The sequence below is a fragment of the Peromyscus eremicus genome, chromosome 10 (genome assembly GCF_949786415.1).
Source record: "Peromyscus eremicus chromosome 10, PerEre_H2_v1, whole genome shotgun sequence".
Lineage (NCBI taxonomy): Eukaryota > Metazoa > Chordata > Mammalia > Rodentia > Cricetidae > Peromyscus > Peromyscus eremicus.
This window is the reverse complement of record NC_081426.1, coordinates 79,513,056-79,532,240: the sequence shown is the minus strand read 5'-3', so window position 1 is coordinate 79,532,240 and position 19,185 is coordinate 79,513,056. Positions and strand designations below refer to the sequence as shown.

The window sequence follows — 19,185 nt, the reverse complement described above, 5'->3', positions numbered from 1 at the left end:
TCTTTATCTGTTTTGCCTTTGACAGGTCCTGGCCACAGGAGGAAAACTGCAAACCACTCATTCATTTATTTATAATCTCTGCACATCCATTTGTGACTGTACTATCTTATTAAGGAAGGCTTCATTATGTGTGTGTGTGTGTGTGTGTGTATTATATAACATAAATTATATACACACACACACTAAATCAGTGCTTCAGTTCAAAACAGAGTTGGCCTTCTGTACCTATCTCAAGGTTGAGGGTTCCCGAACGCGCCCTTCAGCATCGTCCCAACACGTTTTAGAGTTAGCTATCACATTCTTTCCAGAAACATCTCAGCTCTACCTTGAGCAGCAGGGCCTAGATCTGACTCTACTCCAGAGGCTCTCAGATCACCCCGTCTGCACCTTGTCCGCACCCCTACCCGCCAGGCAGCCCCGCCCCCAGGGCGGAGCCCAGGCGGAGCCGCTGGCTCTCCTCCACCTCCGGGACTCGGTCCCCGCGCCCCGGTGCGCGCGGCGCATGTGCGCGGTGCCCCCTCCCCCGCCCTGGATTCCACTTCCCCTCGGCTCGCGCCACAGCGGCCACCTCCGGGCCCCGCGCCGCCTCCGGAGCCCATGGCCGGGACGCGCTGGGTGCTAGGGGCGTTGCTCCGGGGCTGCGGCTGCAACTGCAGCAGCTGCCGGCGCACCGGCGCCGCCTGCCTGCCCTTCTACTCGGCCGCCGGCACCTTCCCGTCGGGCGTGTCGGGCCGCCGCCGCCTGCTGCTGCTCCTCGGGGCCGCCGCGGCCGCCGCCTCCCAGACGCGCGGCCTGCAGCTCGGGCCGGCGCCCGCCGGGAGACTGGCGGGTCCCGTCCCTGCCCGGCCCTCCGCCGCCGCGGCCGCCGCCGCGTCCTACTCGGCCCTGCGCGCCCCGCTGCTCCCGCGATCGCTGGCGGCCGCCGCGGGTCCGGCGCGGGGTTACAGCCAGGTACGTGGCGCCGCGCGCGCGGGACCCTCGGCGGCGGCCGCGCGCCCCCGCGCCCGTCCGTCCGTCCGCCCGTCCGCCCGCCCGCCCGCGTGCGCGCCCGGGGATCCGCGGCACGCGCCGCACCCCCGCCTCCCTCCCGCTCCGTCCTCCTATTGGGCACGGGAACAAGGGACGCTCTCCCCGGCCCCGGCTTTTCTCCTTGTTTTGTTCCCTCCGAGTCTGGGCGGTTGGGCAGTGTAAGTGTGGCTGGGGTGGATGTTGAGGCCTTGCTTCCCGCCGGGCCCATGGTAGGTTTTGGGGGGGCCGCCGAACGCCCCCACCCCGCGTCCCCCTAGCCTTCTGGCCGCCCGCTGGAGGTGAAGCTTGAGAGGCCGGAGAGCCCGCGGAGGGTCGGGGGCCGGCCGTGCGGTGGGAGCGGTAGGCCGGGTGGCTCGGGCCTCCTCGGCCGGCCACCGACGCGCAGCCAGCCCCGTGCGCACGGGAGCGTGGGCTAGCCTGGGAACGGCCCCCCGCGCGCCCCTCTCTCGCGTCCGCGGCGACAGGCGGGCGTCCACCTGACTGAAGGTCACCTCTGCAAGTCCACTTGCCTTGACAGAAGGGCCTTTCGGGCCGCGGGTCTCCGCGGACGCGGAGAGCTCTGGGGAGACCGTGGGAAATTGGGGGGAACGTGTGATGATGGGCGGGGGCGTCCGTGGGTGAGGATTTAGGGGCCTCGGTTGTGAACCGAGGCTCTTTCTCTCTATCGCTTCCCGTCTTTTGAGAAAGAGGTTTTAAAAATTCATATTGCAAATGTTTTGTTTGTCCTCTGTATGTGAAGCGTTTCTCTTTCGTGTCTTCCATGGCATCCGGGAAGTGTCCGCACGCTTTTGGTCTGGCTACCCCCCCCTGATGCCACGGGGCCATGTTTATCTTAACTCAGTTTTGCGTCTGCTTGAATTAATGCTATCTGGGAGGTGAATCTGCATGGCTGATGTCTGCCAGTAGCTGAGCTAATTGATTTGAATCCCGGCCCAATACTTTCTGCTGCCCTTTTCGGCAAAAGCCCGAGTTGTTTAGGGAATTCTGGGAAAACACGGAAAGGAGCAGTGTCTCAGGCTCCTGCTGCCTCTCACTACCGCTGTTGCCTTTTATGTTCTTTCCCGTATCCACTTGTTCTCACGTTAATCCTTTACCCACGTCCCCAGTCTGTTTATTAACTCCCTTTGCCTAGCAAGTGAAGTGTCCTTCATTGAGTCCAACACGCAAGGCCAGCCGCTACTGTGTGGTACTGAGTTCCTTTTGCTGGCTCATGTTTGGCTTTTAATTTTTACCGTCCAATTTAGACAAATGGGATTGCCGTTTTTCAAATGCTACTATTTCCCCATCCCTCTTAAATCGGAATTTAGACAAATGGGATTGCCGTTTTTCAAATGCTACTATTTCCCCATCCCTCTTAAATCGGGATGTCCTATCTCTTATATCTCTTATAAGGCCATCTCATATCTTTATTCTTTTTTCAGTATTTTTTTTTTAATCTCCAGTGTTTTATATTTTGATTATAACACATAAGGAACACATAAGTCATCTTGTTCTAGATAGTGCTTTGAGATGATAGCCTGAAGCGTTTTGTGGGGATGGGGCCCTTAAATATTGTCAATTGAAGGGACCATTGTACCGACTTGCATATTGTCTTAGGATATAAAATAGAAACCCAAAACAAAGCCACACTGGTAGAGTAAGCCTGTAGCCAGCACTCTGGAAGCTGAGGCAGGAGGATTATGGTGAGGTTGGGGCAGCCTGGGTTACATGGAGGAACACACTCTCAAACTGAAACAAAACCAGAGGATGGAGAAAGTGTGTTTTTCACTTGGAATAACGTTATGTGCATCTGTTTGTAGGGGTAAGCATTTTCTAAGTAGGTTGTCCAAAAAATATTTTTACAATTCTTTTTTTCTTGGAAGGAGTCTAAAACTACCTACCTGGAAGACCTCCCACCACTGCCCGAGTACGAGTTGAGCCCGTCCAAGTTAGGACAGGAGGTGGATGATGTTTATCTCATTCGAGCTCAGGGACTGCCTTGGTCCTGCACTGTGGAAGATGTTCTTAACTTTTTCTCAGGTATATCTTACATGTGTTTTGAGTAAGCAGTTTGATCTGAGTGGAAGTCCTACAAAATCCAAGTCTAGATGCTCTGGAGGCAGCCCTGAGGGTGAGGAATGGTCCCTGTTCTGGCTGATTACCCATTCATACCATGTACCACTGTGGGTACCATATGTAGTACATATAGATTTAAAGATTGAATATAACAAAAGTAAGTAATGTTAAAATTACGGAGTGTGAAATCAGTTAGCACTCAAGTTTTACTATGTGCGTAACTATGCCCACGGGGATCTGTAGTTTTAGAAGATCTGCACCGAGTTCTCTTATGTTTGGGAGATTTCCCAGTGTGTGGTCAGTTTTTATGACCACTCTGACTGTGATTTTAAATTTTCCTCTTAAACTGAATGTATCAAACTACTGTAAACTTGATGGCACCATGTGGATCAGACATTCTAGAAGTCACTCACTGCTTATGTTTTGGGTTTGCATAATAAGAAATGGACAGTATAAAGTTGTCTTTTGGTGTAAGGAAAAGGGGGAAAAGTTAGATTATTGTAGTGTTTTTTTTTGCAGGAAGTACTTTATGGATCTGTTTTTAAAGGAAGATGATTAGGAATAAACTTGAGTTACCATTTAATGGTTGGGCAACAGTGAGCTTCTGAGCTTGGTTTGCTTTTCTTTTTTTAATTTCTCCTCCCCCCACCCGCCAGGGTCTCCCTATGTAGCCCTGGCTGTCTTGAAACTCACTCTGTAGACCAGGCTGGCCTCAGACTCAGAGATCCGCCTGCCTCTGCCTTCCAAGTGCTGAGATTAAAGGCATATGCCACTTATCTTTTCTACTTGGAACAGCCATTTTAGACTCTGCCACCACTTTCATTAGAATTTGGATGGTTTCAGAGGGTTTAAGTAAAGAATCTGGGAGTGGAGTGGTTGAAGGAGGGGAAACTGTGATAACGAGTATGTTGTACGAAAAGATTAAGAGAATTTGGTAGGCATTTTTGGCTCCTGCATTGTTGGAAAATTGCATTGTAGTGATAAGTAAAATGAGACAAAAGTTTGATTTCTACTTTTAAGTGACTTTAATCATGTGTTTTTAGACTGCAGGATCCGCAACAGTGAGAATGGAATCCATTTCCTCTTAAATAGAGATGGGAAACGGAGGGGTGATGCCTTAATTGAGATGGAGTCGGAGCAGGACGTGCAGAAGGCCTTAGAAAAGCACCGGATGTACATGGGGCAGCGCTACGTGGAAGGTATGTGACCTCAGGTGAACTCTGAGCTCTGTAGACTGTCAACTTTGCAAGGCAGTTGTCATGACATCTTTAACAGTGGTACAGTAGTGAAATGTTACACATCTTACAGGTTTCTTTATTAGCTTACTAAGGATTAAGTGTCATTAGCATTTTTCAAACAACATGTTAGTCATTATTTTACAGCTTGTGAAAGTGAAGCACTGTGTGTGTCTTTATTTGGGTGTGGAATGTACAAGTGAATGCTGGCGCCTGAGCGTGACTGCAGCTGGAGTTAGTGGAAGGTCGTGAGCTACCTGCTGGGGTTGCTGGGAACCAAACAGGGTCCTCTTGGAAGAAAAGTGTGTGCTTCTAGCTGCTCAACTGTCTCTTCAGCTCTGCTTGCTCTCTCTTTTTTAAAGGTAGTTTTTCTGATATTTGTGTACGTGTGATAGGGTCCACGTGGGGATACCAGAGAACAGCTGGAGGAAGTTGATTGTCCCCTTTTGTTGTGGATTCTAGTGCACTTAGAACTGCTGAACCGTCTCCGTGGCTCAATCTCAGTTTTTAAATCTAAAGTATTGCCCAAGTTTATCATAAAGTTGTGAGGATTAAATGGTTATAACTGGAACACAGTAAATATTCAATGTTACTTGTTATATTCTTGACGGATTAAATTCATAAAGATTAAAACAATGTTTGAATTCAAGTAGCAGTGTAATTTGATTTTTTTTTAAGTTGGGTTTCCTTTGTTGTATAAGTTTTGAATACATTTTTGTGCTTTTTTTGTAGTGTACGAGATAAACAATGAAGATGTGGATGCCTTAATGAAGAGCCTGCAAGTCAAATCTTCACCTGTGGTAAATGATGGTGTGGTTCGCTTGAGAGGACTTCCTTATAGTTGCAACGAGAAAGACATTGTCGACTTCTTTGCAGGTGCTTGGCAGTTACCGCGTGTTTGGACTTACATTCTCTTTCCCATCATTATTCTTCCTTTTGTACCTTGGATGTGTTTCAGTCTTTCAGACAGATCTGTGGGGCATGTCAACTTTCAGAATAGTTCCATGACATTTGTTTAACTATGAAGAAACTATTTTCTTAAAATAGTGGTCGTATTTGTCCAAGACAATCATAATTTACATGACTTAAAAGCATCTGGGCTGGGGATGTAGCTCAGTTGGTAGAATGCTTGCCCAGCATTGACAAAGCTTTGTATTAGATCCCAGGACCACATAACCTGGGTATGGTGGTACACACCTAGAATCCCAACACCAGGAAGAGTAAGAAAAAGCATTATCTAACTTCTAGCTGCAAAATATGCCTGTCAGGGCTGGGTGGTGGTGGTGCACACCTTTAATCCCAGCACTCAGGAGACAGAGGTGATCTTTGTGAATTCGAGGCCAGCCTGGTCTGTAGAGCGAGATATCCAGGAAAGGTGCAAAGCTACGCAGAGAAACCCTGTCTGGAAAAACCCAAAAAAAAAAAAAAAAATGCCTGTCAGTAACTCTGCTTGTTTAAATACTGTCTCCTAAAATATAACCAGTGCCCCCCCCCCCAGGCAAAAAGAATGGCTGAGGGAAAACTTTGAGGGAGATACATGTGTATATCTTTGTAACATTCTCAAGGCTTCAAACATACTAGGAAGCCAAGGCTGACCTTGACTTTGTATCTGCCTGTCTTTGCCTGACAAGGGCTGGGGTTTTAGTTACATAATGATTGTTTGTCCTTGAGCTTGTACAGCTTTGAAGTTGGTAAATAGTATCTAAATGTTATTAGCGGGTGAATAAACTTGTTAGGTCTACTGGAAAGCTGCTGTGGGCAGCACTGATCTGTAAATTCTTCTGTATCCTAGGACTGAACATAGTAGACATTACTTTCGTGATGGACTATAGAGGAAGAAGGAAAACAGGGGAAGCCTATGTGCAGTTTGAAGAACCAGAGATGGCCAACCAAGCGCTTTTGAAGCACAGGGAGGAAATTGGTAACAGGTGAGAGAAGCAGCTGTTAGCGGAGCGGTCAGTCGTTTTGACGAGGGCATTGTGCTGTGGCTGTCAGCTTGTCCAAACCTAGAAACGAGGGGGACCACGGTGAGCCAGGAAATGATCATCACTTGGATGAATTTCTTTGATAATGCTGAGTGGGAGGTCTAAGTGACAGGCAGTCCTTAAAATCCGAGTGTAGCTGTTTCCTGTTCCCTTTGTTTGCTTCTGTTTTTCAAGACAGGCTTTCTTTGTATAGCCCAGGCTGTCCTGGAACTCACTCTGTAGCCCAGGCTGGCCTCAAATTCACAGAGATCCACCTGCTTCTGCCTCCCGAGTGCTGGAATTAAAGGTGTGCACCACCTCCACCAGGCAAAAACTTTCTCTGTTATTTTTTTTTGTTTTTGTTTTTGTTTTTTGAGACAGGGTTTCTCTGTGTAGTTTTGTGCCTTTCCTGGATCTCGCTTTGTAGACCAGGCTGGCCTCGAATGCACAAAGATCCGCCTGCCTCTGCCTCCCGAGTGCTGGGATTAAAGGCGTGCGCCACCACTGCCCGGCTATTTTTGTTTTTTAGTATGTGCTTTTCATGAAGTTTTCTTTCATAATCACAGTATTGTCATATTTAACAAAATTAGCACTATTTTATTGTCTAATAGCTGCCCACACTCACATTTTTCCACTTGTAACAAAAACGTCTTTATAATTGACTTGTGTGAACCAGAATCCAAGCATTCATATAGTTCATTTGATACATTACTAATTTTAGGAATCTAGAGCACATCCACATTTTTTTTCCCAGTCCCTCTCTTTTTTTTTTTTGTTTTTGTTTTTGTTTTTGTTTTTGAGACAGGGTCTCTGTTTCTCTGTGTAGCCCAGGCTGGCCTCAAACTCACAGAGAGTGGCTTGCCTCTGTCTCCCAAGTGTTGGGATTAAAGGCGTACGCCACCGCCCGCTGGCAGTCCCTCTCCTTTTTATGTGTGTGCATGTGGTAGGTGTGCTTGCCCACCCAGGCGTGCACATGTGGATGCTGGAGGCCAGGAGTTAACATTGTGTTGTCCTCAATCTCTTTCCGCCTTATTTATTTGAGATAGGTCTCACTGAACCTGGAGCTTGGTTAGCTAGACTGGTGGCCAGCAAGCCCCTGGGATCCACCTGCCTCCACCCTCTTCCCCTCCAGCTCTGAGGGTAAAGCTGTGTTTCCACAGCCAACTTTCACATGGATACTGTAAGTGTACATGAACTCAGATCTTCATGCAGGTGCAGCAAGCACGTAACCACGTGAGCCTGCTCCCTAGCCCAATCCCTCCCCTTTTAAAAATATGTGATCAGCTTTTTGAAGAAGTCAGTTGTCTTGTATAGTGTTTCATGTTCGTATCATACTAGAATGTACATAATGAAGTAGGAGATGCGTGTTTTAACTTCATTTTTGGAGATCTAGTAAAAATGTGTTCTTTTAAATCTAACTATTTTGCTATGTTCTTTAAAAAAATTTTTTTTTAGATTTTCTTTTGTTTTGCTCACATGGATTATCTGTACACTACACATATGCCTAGTACCCAGGAAGGTCAAAAGAGGGTGTCAGACCCCCTGGAGCTAGAGTTAGGGTGGTTGTGAGCCACCATCTAGGTGCTGGGAATTGAACCCCAGTCCTCTGCAAGAACAAGTGCTCTTAACTGCTGAGCCAGCTCCAGTCTGCTTTGGTGCTTTTACTTCATTCCTTTTAAAAGTCAAAGCAAAGGAAGTTTTTCAAAGCTAGTGTATTTCAGGATCCTCTTAAAGAATTGATTGAGAGTTCCTTGGTTTCTTTTGGAGGGCACAAGGCCTTTCAAAAAGACTGATTCATTTTTATTTTATATGAATGCCTGGTTTGCCTCCATGCATGTGTGAGTACCACATCATGCCTCTTGTTGGATCTGGTGGAACTGGAGTTGTAGATGGTCGTGAGCCACCATAGGGTGATGGGCATTGAACCTGGCTCCTCAGGAAGAGCAAGTCTCTTAACTACTGACTGGCACAAGGTCTTTCTGTGTAGCCTAGACTGGCCTGGAACTTGCTAATGGATCAGGCTGGCCTCACACTTTCCGGACTCCTGCCTCTGCCTCCTGAGTATTATGTGTGCTGCCACTGCTGTCATTCAGAGAAGTGGTGTCCACCCGATAGTCTTCGTTGTCTGTCCATCCTGGGGTTTATGGATGGAACTTAGGGCTTTGTGCATGCTAAGTGAGGTGCTTTATCAATGAACTGCACTCGTGTATTCGCCATGTGACCCCGGCCAGCCTCCAATTCACAGTCACTGAAATTGTATTATTTATGTGTATGTGTACATGTGAGTACACACAACATGTACCAGAGCTTGTCTTTGGAGTCAGGACAACGTGGACGGCATTCCACCATATGTGTCTGGAGATCAAAATCATATCACCAGGCTTGGTAACAAGTGCCCCTACCCACTGGGCTATCTCACTGGCTCCTGAACTTGATTTGTAGCCCAGGATGGCCTAAAACTGATCTTCCTGTTTCCACCCCTAATGCTGGAATTATAGGTGTATACCACTGTGTCTGGTAGTATTAGGATAATTCTTGAATTTCTCATTAGCTGCTTAGCGTAGTCCTGGAGAAGTTATTTCTTCGTAGCTTTTAGTGTTCTGTATAGATTTGACTATGCAAAATCAAACTGTGAAAAGAAAAAGAAAAAAAACTTTCTATTTGTCTGCTTTTGTTATTATAAGAAATTTTTAGGGTGTGCTAACTTAGTAAAAGAATATGCTTATTTAGTTCCAAGCTTTAGAGTCTTAAAAGTCCAGTGTGGTGAGGTTTTGGAATCCAGCTCCTCAAAACCTTTACCCTGAGTGGCCAAGAGCAGTTTAATGTGGGAATTAAAAAAAAAAAATCAGTAAATCTTGAGCTGGGAGGGATGGCTCAGCAGGTTGAAGTGCCTGTTCACCAGCTGAGGACTTGAGTTTAACCCCAAACCCATGTCAAGCAAGACTGAAGGAGAAAACCGACTCCAGAGCTGTTCTTTACCTCCACACACCCTCATACCCACACACATTTACTGTTGTTTTTAACAAGATCTCAATCATTAGGAGTTTACCAATGCAGACTGGGAGCCAGATGCTGGGGTGAAAGCCTGCTAGCTCAGAGAGGCAGAGGAAGCACCCAGCCAATCTTTCTCTTCTCAAACTGCATGTCCCTCCCTTTTGCTTCCTGTGCATCTCTCCTGACTCCCCGTTACTCTGTGTGGTTTTATTCTCAATAATCCTATGTTCACGTCCTGTCAGCTGGTTGCTTGCTCCGCCTCTTGACCTGTGGTTGACTCTTTAATCCTGTTTACAATATTCAAGCAAAAAGCTCTTGGATTAAAAGTGTGTGTTAGGGCTGAGCCACACCACAGCTAGAAACAGATTTTTCCAGTAAATAATGCAATCTTGGGATTCACAGTGTGATCAAATATCCTGCCGTAATTTACACAATAATAAGTTTAAAAGAATACATTTTGGAAAAGGAAGCTATAAGATGACTCAGAGGTTATGTATAGTCAGACTTTTGTAACAGTTTTCTAGTGGCCCGAGAACTTTGCATCCTCAGTGTCCCAGTGACCAAAAGCTCTCCCATTGGGCCTCATCTCTTAATGGCTCCACAGTATCTCCCAGTGCAGAGTTTCCTCTGTGTAGTCTTGGCTGTCCTGGAACTTTCTCTGTAGACCAGGCTGGCCTCGAACTCACAGAGATCCACCTGCCTCTGCCTCCAGAGTGCTGGGATTGCAGGTGTGTGCTGCCATGCCCAGCTTCCAGATTACTTTTCATGAACACACTTAACTTTAGTGTAGTTGTTCTCATGAAGCAAAATAATACTATTATATTTTTTTTTTATTTATTTATTTTCGAGACAGGGTTTCGCTGTGTAGCTTTGCGCCTTTCCTGGAACTCACTCTGTAGACCCAGCTGGCCTTGAACTCACAGAGATCCGCTTGGCTCTGCCTCCCGAGTGCTGGGATTAAAGACGTGCGCCACCACCGCCGCCTGGCCTATTATAAAATATTTTAAGTAGATGGGATGTGATGTTAACTTAAAAAAGTTTTTCACTTGAAGGGGGAGCAGGGAGCTCACAGTCATGGTATGTTTGCACAAAAATCATCTAAGTACTGTGAGATTTAAACTTTAAAAAGGTCATATTTGTGCCAGTTGGCGGTGGTGTGAGTTCGAGGCTAGCCTGGTCTACAGAGCAAGATCCAGGACAGGCTCCACAGCTACACAGAGAAACCCTGTCTCAAAAAACCAAAAAAAAAAAAGGTCATATTTAATAAGCTCTTTCAACAGCTGGGTGGTGGTGGCACATGCCTTTAATCCCAGCACTTGGGAGGCAGAGGCAGGTGAGTTCCAGGACAGCCAGGGTTGTTACACATAGGAAACTTGTCTTGAAAAACCAAGTAGTAATAGTAATAATAATAACAACAACAATAAGCTCTTTTAAAAAACACAATTTAAAAACTACCTAAGTAAAAAGTACCATATATATATAAATATAAATACATGAGCCTGAATTTTGGGGTAGAAGTCTTACTGACTAAAATCAGCATGTTGACCTATCCTGTTGAAAGCACTTTGTCATAAACTAATGTGATGGTGGACTTTTTATTCTTGCTGTTATCTTTGGATATCGATGTTTTATAAGCTGTGGAAATAAAGTACATACCTGGTTATTTTGATTTAAAAAACTGGTATGTTGTGTGTATGCAAGTGCTCCAGAACACCGGAAGAGGATGTCAGATCCCTTGTGCTGGGCTTACAGACTGTTGTGAACTGCCTTGTGTGGGTGCTGGGAGCTGAACCTGGGCCCTCTGGAAGAGGAGCAGGTGCTCGTAACTGCTGAGCCATCTCTCTAGCCACACATACCTAATGATTATTATTATTTTTTAAGTTTATTCTAAGTTACTCTACACCATTTGTGCCTTTTCACTTTGCTTTGTTATTATAGGTACATAGAGATATTTCCAAGCAGAAGGAATGAAGTTCGAACACATGTTGGAGCTCATAAGGGAAAGAAAATGGTGTTGTCCCCTCCTGCTAAATATATAACTGAGCCAGAAGTGGTATTTGAGGAACATGAAGTCAATGAGGATATTCGGCCTGTGACAGCTTTTGAAAGTGAGAAAGAGATAGGTAAGGTCCTGCCTCTTCTGAAGATTGTCTTGTGTGTTTAGGTTTTGTTAAACTGTTTTCATCATCCGCTTATATGAAAGTAGGAGATTCAGAACAGAGGGGTTGAGTTAAAGATTGAATATGAGTGTAGAATGTACTTTGTCTAGACACACAAAGGTTTAATTATGTTTTTAAATAAAAAATTGCATGTATTTTGTATGAATATCTATATGAATGCACATGTGTGGAGGTCAGAGGACAACTTCCAGAGTTGGTTCTCTCCACTAGGTGACCCAGGATAGAACTTACGTTGTCAGGGTTGGCAGTGGGTACCTTTACAAACGGAACAATCTTGACAGACAGCTATTGTTAGTTTTTAAAATTATTATTATTTTTAATTAGTATATGTGTGTTCGTGTACATGTGCTAGTACCCATGGAGGCCAAAGGGCATCCTAGAGCTGGAGGTACAAGCCTTTGTGAGCTGCCTGATGTGGGATCTGGGAACTGAACTCGGGTCCTCTGCTAGAGTTGTGCATGCTAGCCATTGAACCATCTCCACAACATCCTATTAGTTTTTATTATTATTATTACTTATTTTTTGTGTGGGGTATATATCTGTGTATCACATAATACCTCCAGAGGCCAGAAGAGGCCATCAGATCCCCTGGACAGGGAGTTACAGGCAGTTGTGAGCCACCATGTGGGTGCTGGGAATGGAGGAGCAGCCAGTGCTCCTGACCACCGACCTGTTGTTCCGACACCACTTGTTTGTTTTCCACCCTGATCATTTTGTAGACTGTTTCAGAAGCTGGGTACTGCAAATGTAACAGATCAAAGTAAAATGCCAACATTTAAACTCAAGTGGGAAATCATTTGGATAGAGGGCAGGGTGTTGACTAAGGACTTTTGTTTGCCTCTGGATTTAGTTCTTTCTTTCTTTTTTTTTTTTTTCCAGAGCTGAGGACCGAACCCAGGGCCTTGCTTGCTAGGCAAGCGCTCTACCACTGAGCTAATCCCCAACCCCCTAGTTCTTTCTTCCACCTGTAACTCCTAAGCAACATTTGGGATCTTTGAAATTTGGAAATGCTTATAAATTCAGTGCTCTGGGATCATCCCGTCCCTATATTTCCTGTCGTTTTGTTTTTAGTTCCTACAACTGAGACAGTTTCTCAGTTTAATTAATGGCCACTTTATCTTATGGTCACATGAGATGAAGTCTTCATTTGGGAATGGCTTGAGTTCCTAAGTGCTTTTAATGGTTGTTCAGGTGACAGCTGTTAAGTAGCCCATGTGCTCTAGGGTCAAGATGAATTGAGGATTTCGACTTAAAGGTCATATCTCATTATAAACTGCTAATAGTTTTGTGTCCTTGACTTGTTGTTGTTCTTTTTCCTCAGAGCTGCCTAAGGAGATGTCAGAAAAACTTCCAGAGGCTGTTGATTTGGGATCTACACCATCACTTCATTTTGTCCACATGAGAGGATTGCCTTTCCAAGCCAATGCCCAAGACATCATAAATGTGTGTGGCAGTAAGCTTCGTAGGCTTGAGCAGTCTACAGTTGGACTTGTATTAATTTGAGGGAAGTTGGGGAAAAGCACTAATTATGGAGTCCTTTAACGGCTAGCATCTCCATCCCAGCAGAGGCTTGTTCCGTCCTCTGTAGCTGAAGTGCGTGGCTGACAGAGGACATGATCCCAGTAGTTTGAGGCCAGCTTGGACAATGTAGTTAGAGCCTACCACTTCCAAAAAGCATCTTATAATTTAAGGTGAAAAACAACAGGATTTTACACACACAAATAAGGTGTAGGTTTAATAATCAGCATAAGAAAGGTTGGTTTTGAGTAAGTTGGTTTACTCCATTTAGTTGTAGATTAGGCCCTTAGGCTCCTCAGGGGCTGTGTCCTGATACTCTCTTCACGAGTTGAAAGTGCCCTTCATACAGCTAGCCTACTGAACCTAGCTTAGCTTCTGGGAAGTAATGATTGTGTTCTCATGGTTGACTGGGAGTTTTCGCTTGCTGCCACTTGGCAACATCTTTTAAAAACTATCGTGTGAAATTTTGGGGGTGGGGTGGGGGGCTAACCATGGTGTGTATATGGAGGTCAGAAGTCACCTAGCGGGAGTCGGATTTCTTCTCCCACCATGTGGTCCTGGGATTGAACTCAGGTGTGGGGCTTGGCTGGTCAGTGCCTTTACTTGCCGAGTCATCTTGATGGCCATTTTCCCAGTGTCTTCCCCCAGTATATCACTGGGTGTTATTAACTAGAGAAAAGGCGGAGTAAATTTACACTTCATAGCTGTTTGTTTGGCTGCCCTTGTTTAGTTCTTTGCTCCATTGAAGCCCGTGAGAATCACCATGGAGTACAGCTCCAGCGGGAAGGCCACTGGAGAAGCTGATGTGCACTTTGACACCCATGAGGACGCTGTTGCAGCTATGCTCAAGGATCGGTCCCATGTCCGTGAGTATGACCGTTGACCGGTGTTCTCCGTCAGCGCTTTGTTCACACAGTCACTGGGGAATTGGCCTGGAACTTTTCCTTTGCAAATTGCATTCCTTTAGCACTACTAAATTGAACAACAAGGATCAAAATTTGTCCGATTATTTTGCCTATTTCTGTCTAGAGTTAGTTTTTCTTGATGTCTACCTGTTTTTGTTTTTGTTTTTTTAATTTTATGTATGTATTTAGCTTGAGACAAAGTCTCACTGTGTAGCGTAGACCAGCATCAGACTCAGCGTTCTCTGTCCTTAGGTTCCTCTGTACCAGGGTTACAGATGTAGGCCAGCACACCTATACCATAGTAGTAACAGTTATTATTATTATCCCTTTGAGATGGGGATCTCACTATGTTATCCAGATTGATCTCAACTCAAGGGGCTCAGGTGAGCCTCCACTTCAGCATCTAAGTAGCTGGGGATAGAGGTGTGTGCCACCACATTTAGCTTTGTTTTTTATTTAATTAGGGAAAGGGTAAAGGATTTGTGTTGCTCTCTAAAGTATGATTGAAAGGGCTTTAAATCTTTTTTTAGTCTTTGGAAAACTAACTTTTTTTTTTTTAATGTTCAGAACATAGGTATATTGAGCTGTTCCTAAATTCATGTCCTAAAGGAAAATAAGACTTGAGCAGAACCCCAGATGATAAGGTAATTAAACTACAACTGTGGAAAAACTTGTGTTAATTAATAATCAATTCACTAATTGGTAATATGACAGAAACCATTCTCTCCAGTAAAGATCAAATTAATGATTGTGAAGCATCAATATAAAAAACTGTGAAAAATAAAATTGATTGTGTATGGCTTTAAGCATCATCTTTATATAGAATCTTTTTGCATAATTCATGCTGTATGCCTAAACTAATTGTACAGTTACTTTTAATAACTGCAATCATAACACAGAAAATGTATTTTACATTAGCTTTTTATTCCTTTAAAACTTAAGTACATTTCTTCAGTTGTAAGATATGTATACACACCAACACACACAAATTTCTTTTTAGAATTTCATATTTGAGTGCTCTATTTACAACTTTTCTACCCTTATCTTCCAATTCCTCCCAAGCTCCTTCCTTTCTCTCAAATTAATGGCTACTGCATTGAATATTTTATACACACATGTAGCAGGAATCTTAAAGGGTCTTATTAATAAAATGAAACCTGGAGCCAGGTATTGGATCAGAGAAGATCAGAGAAGCAGAACAAGTCACAGCCTCACCTTACCAATTCCTCAGCTGATCCTGTTTCCTCAGACTGGAAGCCTCTGAGTTCTCATCCAGAATGAATCTCAGCTGAACTGCTACTCAAAAGCCTAGAAGCTTAACTAGCCTAGTTCCTGCTTTTCACGCCTTATATACCTTTCTGCTTCCTGCCATCACTTCCTGGGATTAAAGGCGTGAGTCACCATGCCTGGCTGTTTCCAGTGCGGCTTTGAACTCACAGAGAGATCCGGATGGATCTCTGCTTCCCAAGTGATAGGATTAAAGGCGTGTGTGCCACCATTTTCTGGCCTCTATGTCTATCTAGTGGCTGTTCTGTCCTCTGACCCCAGATAAGTTTATTAGGATGCACAATATATTGGGGGACACAATATATCACCCCCCCCCCACACACACACACACACTCTCACTCACCCCTGTGGAGTCCCTTTAGTGTTCCCTGTATGTTGGTTCTGAGCTGAGCACCTGGGATTGGATAGCCTGTCTGAGGTCTCCTCCCTAGAGAAAGCTGATTATTCTCCCTTTCAGCTGCTGTTGATTGCCTGCTAGCTCTTCCTTTTTCCAAGACAAGGTTTCTCTATGTAACTGTCCTGGCTTTCCTGGATCTCGCTCTGTAACCTAGGCTGGCCTTGAACTCAGAGATCCGTCTGCCTCTGCCTCCTGAGCACTGGGATTAAGGCATGCACCACCACTGCCCGGCTGGTTCCTATAGCTCTTGATCTAGGGTGGGGCCTCTGAAGTTTCCGCCCTCCATGTTGACATGTCAGCTGGTGGTGTCATGCAGGTCTTACGTAGGCAGTCATATTACTGAGATTTCACAGTTCAGCCTTCCCTCTCCTGTCTAGAAGACACTGCTGCCTCAGGCATGCTGAGCGTCTGGCATTGATCCTTTTCCCACCCCTCTCATGAGATGCTTCCTAAGCCTTAGTGTGGGGAGTGTAGTGCATGTATCAGTGCGGCGGGCCACCCACAGTCATTTATTCTGTGCATTTTGCCAGTTTGGGATCCTTGTAATGGTCTTTCTCGTGCAGAAAGCTCCTCATGAGGGTGAGTGCTGTACTGAATGTGATCTTATCATTGTTTCAGAGCTAAATTGGCACTGCTTGAGTTTTTTCACGTCATAATTTTCTTTTTTTCTTTTTTCCTTTTTTTGAGGTATTTGTTGGTTTTGGCTTTTTGAGAAGGGGTTTGTGTTATATAGGCCAAGCTAGCCTTGAACTTTTAATCCTCTTAGCTTAGTGTCCTGAGTGCTGGGGTTTGTTTTCATGTATACTGCACCTGGCTGTAAAGTAAGTTTCTCTTAAGTACACGATGTCGTATATAGGTTAACTTACCTGCAGCATTTGGCTAGACACATCTTGATGTTGCTTCTCTTATAAACAGGAAGTGCTCTTTTTCTCTCACGTTTGCATGTATTTCAGTATAGTGTGCTCTAGCTCTTTTCTGAATGTAATGATGGATTCTTAAAGGAGTTTAGCTGTTTTTTAAAAACATGGTAATATATTTTTGGACATAAAGCTCCAATACTTTATAACTGTTAAACACAAATAGATCAGTTTTCTGCAAAAATATATTTTGTGTTCACTTCTGGTTTTATTCCAGGCTGTGTACATACATTATTGCCTAATTTTCCTTACCTGTATTAATTGTTTTATTGGCTAATGGGGGAGGGTTGAATTTGTCATTTTAAGCCATGTGGGGAAACATGCAAACATCCGTCATTGTGAATAAACACACAGCACTTTTGTTTGTTTTCAGGATGAAGCAGGAAGCATCTCATTTGCACATCTCTCGAACGTGGGATCCACTCGATTGGCAGCAGCCGCTGGAGAAGGGATCTGGGCAGCTAACCATAGTGCTTCTAAGAAAAATTCATAGTGGAGTGTTCAGATCGAGAAAGATTCAGTTTAGAATTATGAAATAAGCTACAAATTTAAAATTCCGTTTAAACAGTCCTGGATCTGATTGAGGAAGTCTGGTTTCTGTAACTTAGTTTTCTCTTGTAGAAGATACATTACAGTTGTGAGATGATGTTTCCATTCAGTGCCGCTCTTCAGAATCTTACTCCTGCTTGTTTTTGCCTATGATTGAGAGCTCTGATATAAAACTTCTCATGGAATAAAATAATGGTGTATTTTTACCAAAAACTCACCAAAGCAAGGGAAGGTCTCAGAACTTTAATAAGCCAGTGTGATCTGGTCAGTACTGTTTAATTTTGTCTGTATTTGATCGTGTAGGAGTAGACATTTTACAACATACAAACCACAGGTTATTGAGTGTAAGTGGTCACTTGGCAGTTTTGTCTTTAGAGACACTTTGCCTCCCTAAGCCTTGACCTAAAGGCTTTTAACGTGGGTGCCTGTCTGTGTCACGGGAAGTCTAGGCTAACTTAAAATCTCACTGAGTCTCCCTTTCCTTCACCTTTTTTTTTTTTTTTTTTTTTTTGATTTTGACCAATCCTAAGGCTGTTTGTTAGGTTTAAAATCATACAGTGACACATCAAAGCAGTCCAGACTGGTAAGGACATTAATAGTTTCACTTGAATTAAACCAGCTCTAGATAGGAAAAAACAAAACCAATCTGAGTCTCCTCATTTGCTTTCCCAGTGGGGTGGCCACCCCATGTGTAGAACAAGTAGGGGTGCCTTGCTTCAATAAAACTAGCATTTAATATATAATTGTGTGGAGGGTGTATGGATAGAGCTGTATTTCTGTCACGTTGTGGCAGTACCTTCTGCTTTAATACTAAATAGCTTGTTATTTAAATATTGGACAAAATGGCTGGCTTCAAAAATAGTCATTAATAAACTTAACTTTATGTATACCTGTGTAGAAGAATTAAAGTTCTGTATATTTTCTTCACCTTGTTCCTGTTTTCAGGAGGACAGCTGCCACCAAGAGATAACAATTCTCACTCTGTTTTGTTTTTGTTTTTCGAGACTGAGTTTCTCTGTGTAGCCCTGGCTGTACTGGATCTTGCTCTGTAGACCAGGCTGGCCTCAAACTCAGAGATCCACCTGCCTCTGCCTCCTGAGTGCTGGGATTAAAGGCACACGCAACCACCTCTGGCAATGATTCTCATTCTTAAGATTGAATTTTCAGAGCTCACAGAGAAGTGATAACCTGGAAACATGTATCACTTAGTACATAACTGTTTTTGATTACTAGCTAAGGGTCAAGATCACTGTCCTGTAGACAATAAGTGGAGGTTTGTTTCAGGTGAGAGATTACCCAAGAGTGTTTATTATTGGAATGTATGAGTCAACTAAATTTGTTTTTTATTATATCAAGTCCTGGTGCATTAATATGAGAAGAGATGGTTTTCAGGTATGTTTAAAAAAATCAATAAGAAAGTGGCTTAGGGCTGTGTACAGCAGTGGTGGCACACAAGCTTTTAATCCCAGCACACTGGATTAAAGGTAGGCAAATCTTAGTAAGTTTGAGGCCAGAATGGTCTAAATGTTGAGTTCCTGGCCAACTAGGCTACACAGTGAGACCCTGTCACAAAAACCAAACAAACCATACACACTAGAGACAGAGATAGGCAAATCTCTGTAAGTTTGTGGCCAACGAAGGCTACATAGTGAGACCCTGTCTCAAAAATCAAACAAATTATGGCTTGTGGGATATTTGTACACTGTGTGAAAATGTATTGCTGTGATTGGTGTAATAAAAACCTGAATGGCCAATAGCTAGGAAGAGATTAGGCAGGACTTCCGGGGACAGAGAGGACTCTGGGAAGAAGGGCAGAGTTGCCAGCCAGACACTGAGGAAGCAGCATGAGCGGTACAGAAAGGAGATGAGTTAATGAGCCATGCAACAGAACCTAGATTAAAATAAATGAGTTAATTTGAGTTGTAAGAGCTAGTGGGACAAGCCTTAGCTAAGGCTGAGCTTTCAAAATTGGTAACAAGTCTGTCATTATTTGTGAGCTGGCAGCCCAAAGAAAAATCCAACTACAATGGCTTAACCAGCTTAACAGTATACAACTTACGTGGGGATGTTTTTGTAAGTAGTTGACCAGACCACAAGAACTGATTTAGAGTTACGTGATATGTTGGGGTGTGATCTTTCTGTCATAGCTGGTCTC

At 44.2% G+C, this 19,185-nt stretch overlaps 1 protein-coding gene across 1 annotated transcript; it reads left to right on the top strand.

The window, feature by feature from the left end:
* Positions 1–555: 555 nt before the first annotated feature.
* On the top strand, positions 556–17,541 carry Grsf1 (G-rich RNA sequence binding factor 1). The gene is made up of 10 exons (XM_059274642.1): positions 556–951; positions 2,892–3,048; positions 4,128–4,283; positions 5,052–5,195; positions 6,112–6,247; positions 11,216–11,400; positions 12,779–12,900; positions 13,706–13,841; positions 14,448–14,524; positions 16,855–17,541. The coding sequence occupies exons 1-9, from the start codon at positions 598–600 to the stop codon at positions 14,495–14,497; spliced, it is 1,440 nt and encodes a 479-aa protein (XP_059130625.1). The 5' UTR covers positions 556–597; the 3' UTR covers positions 14,498–14,524; positions 16,855–17,541.
* The last annotated feature ends 1,644 nt before the right edge of the window (positions 17,542–19,185 follow it).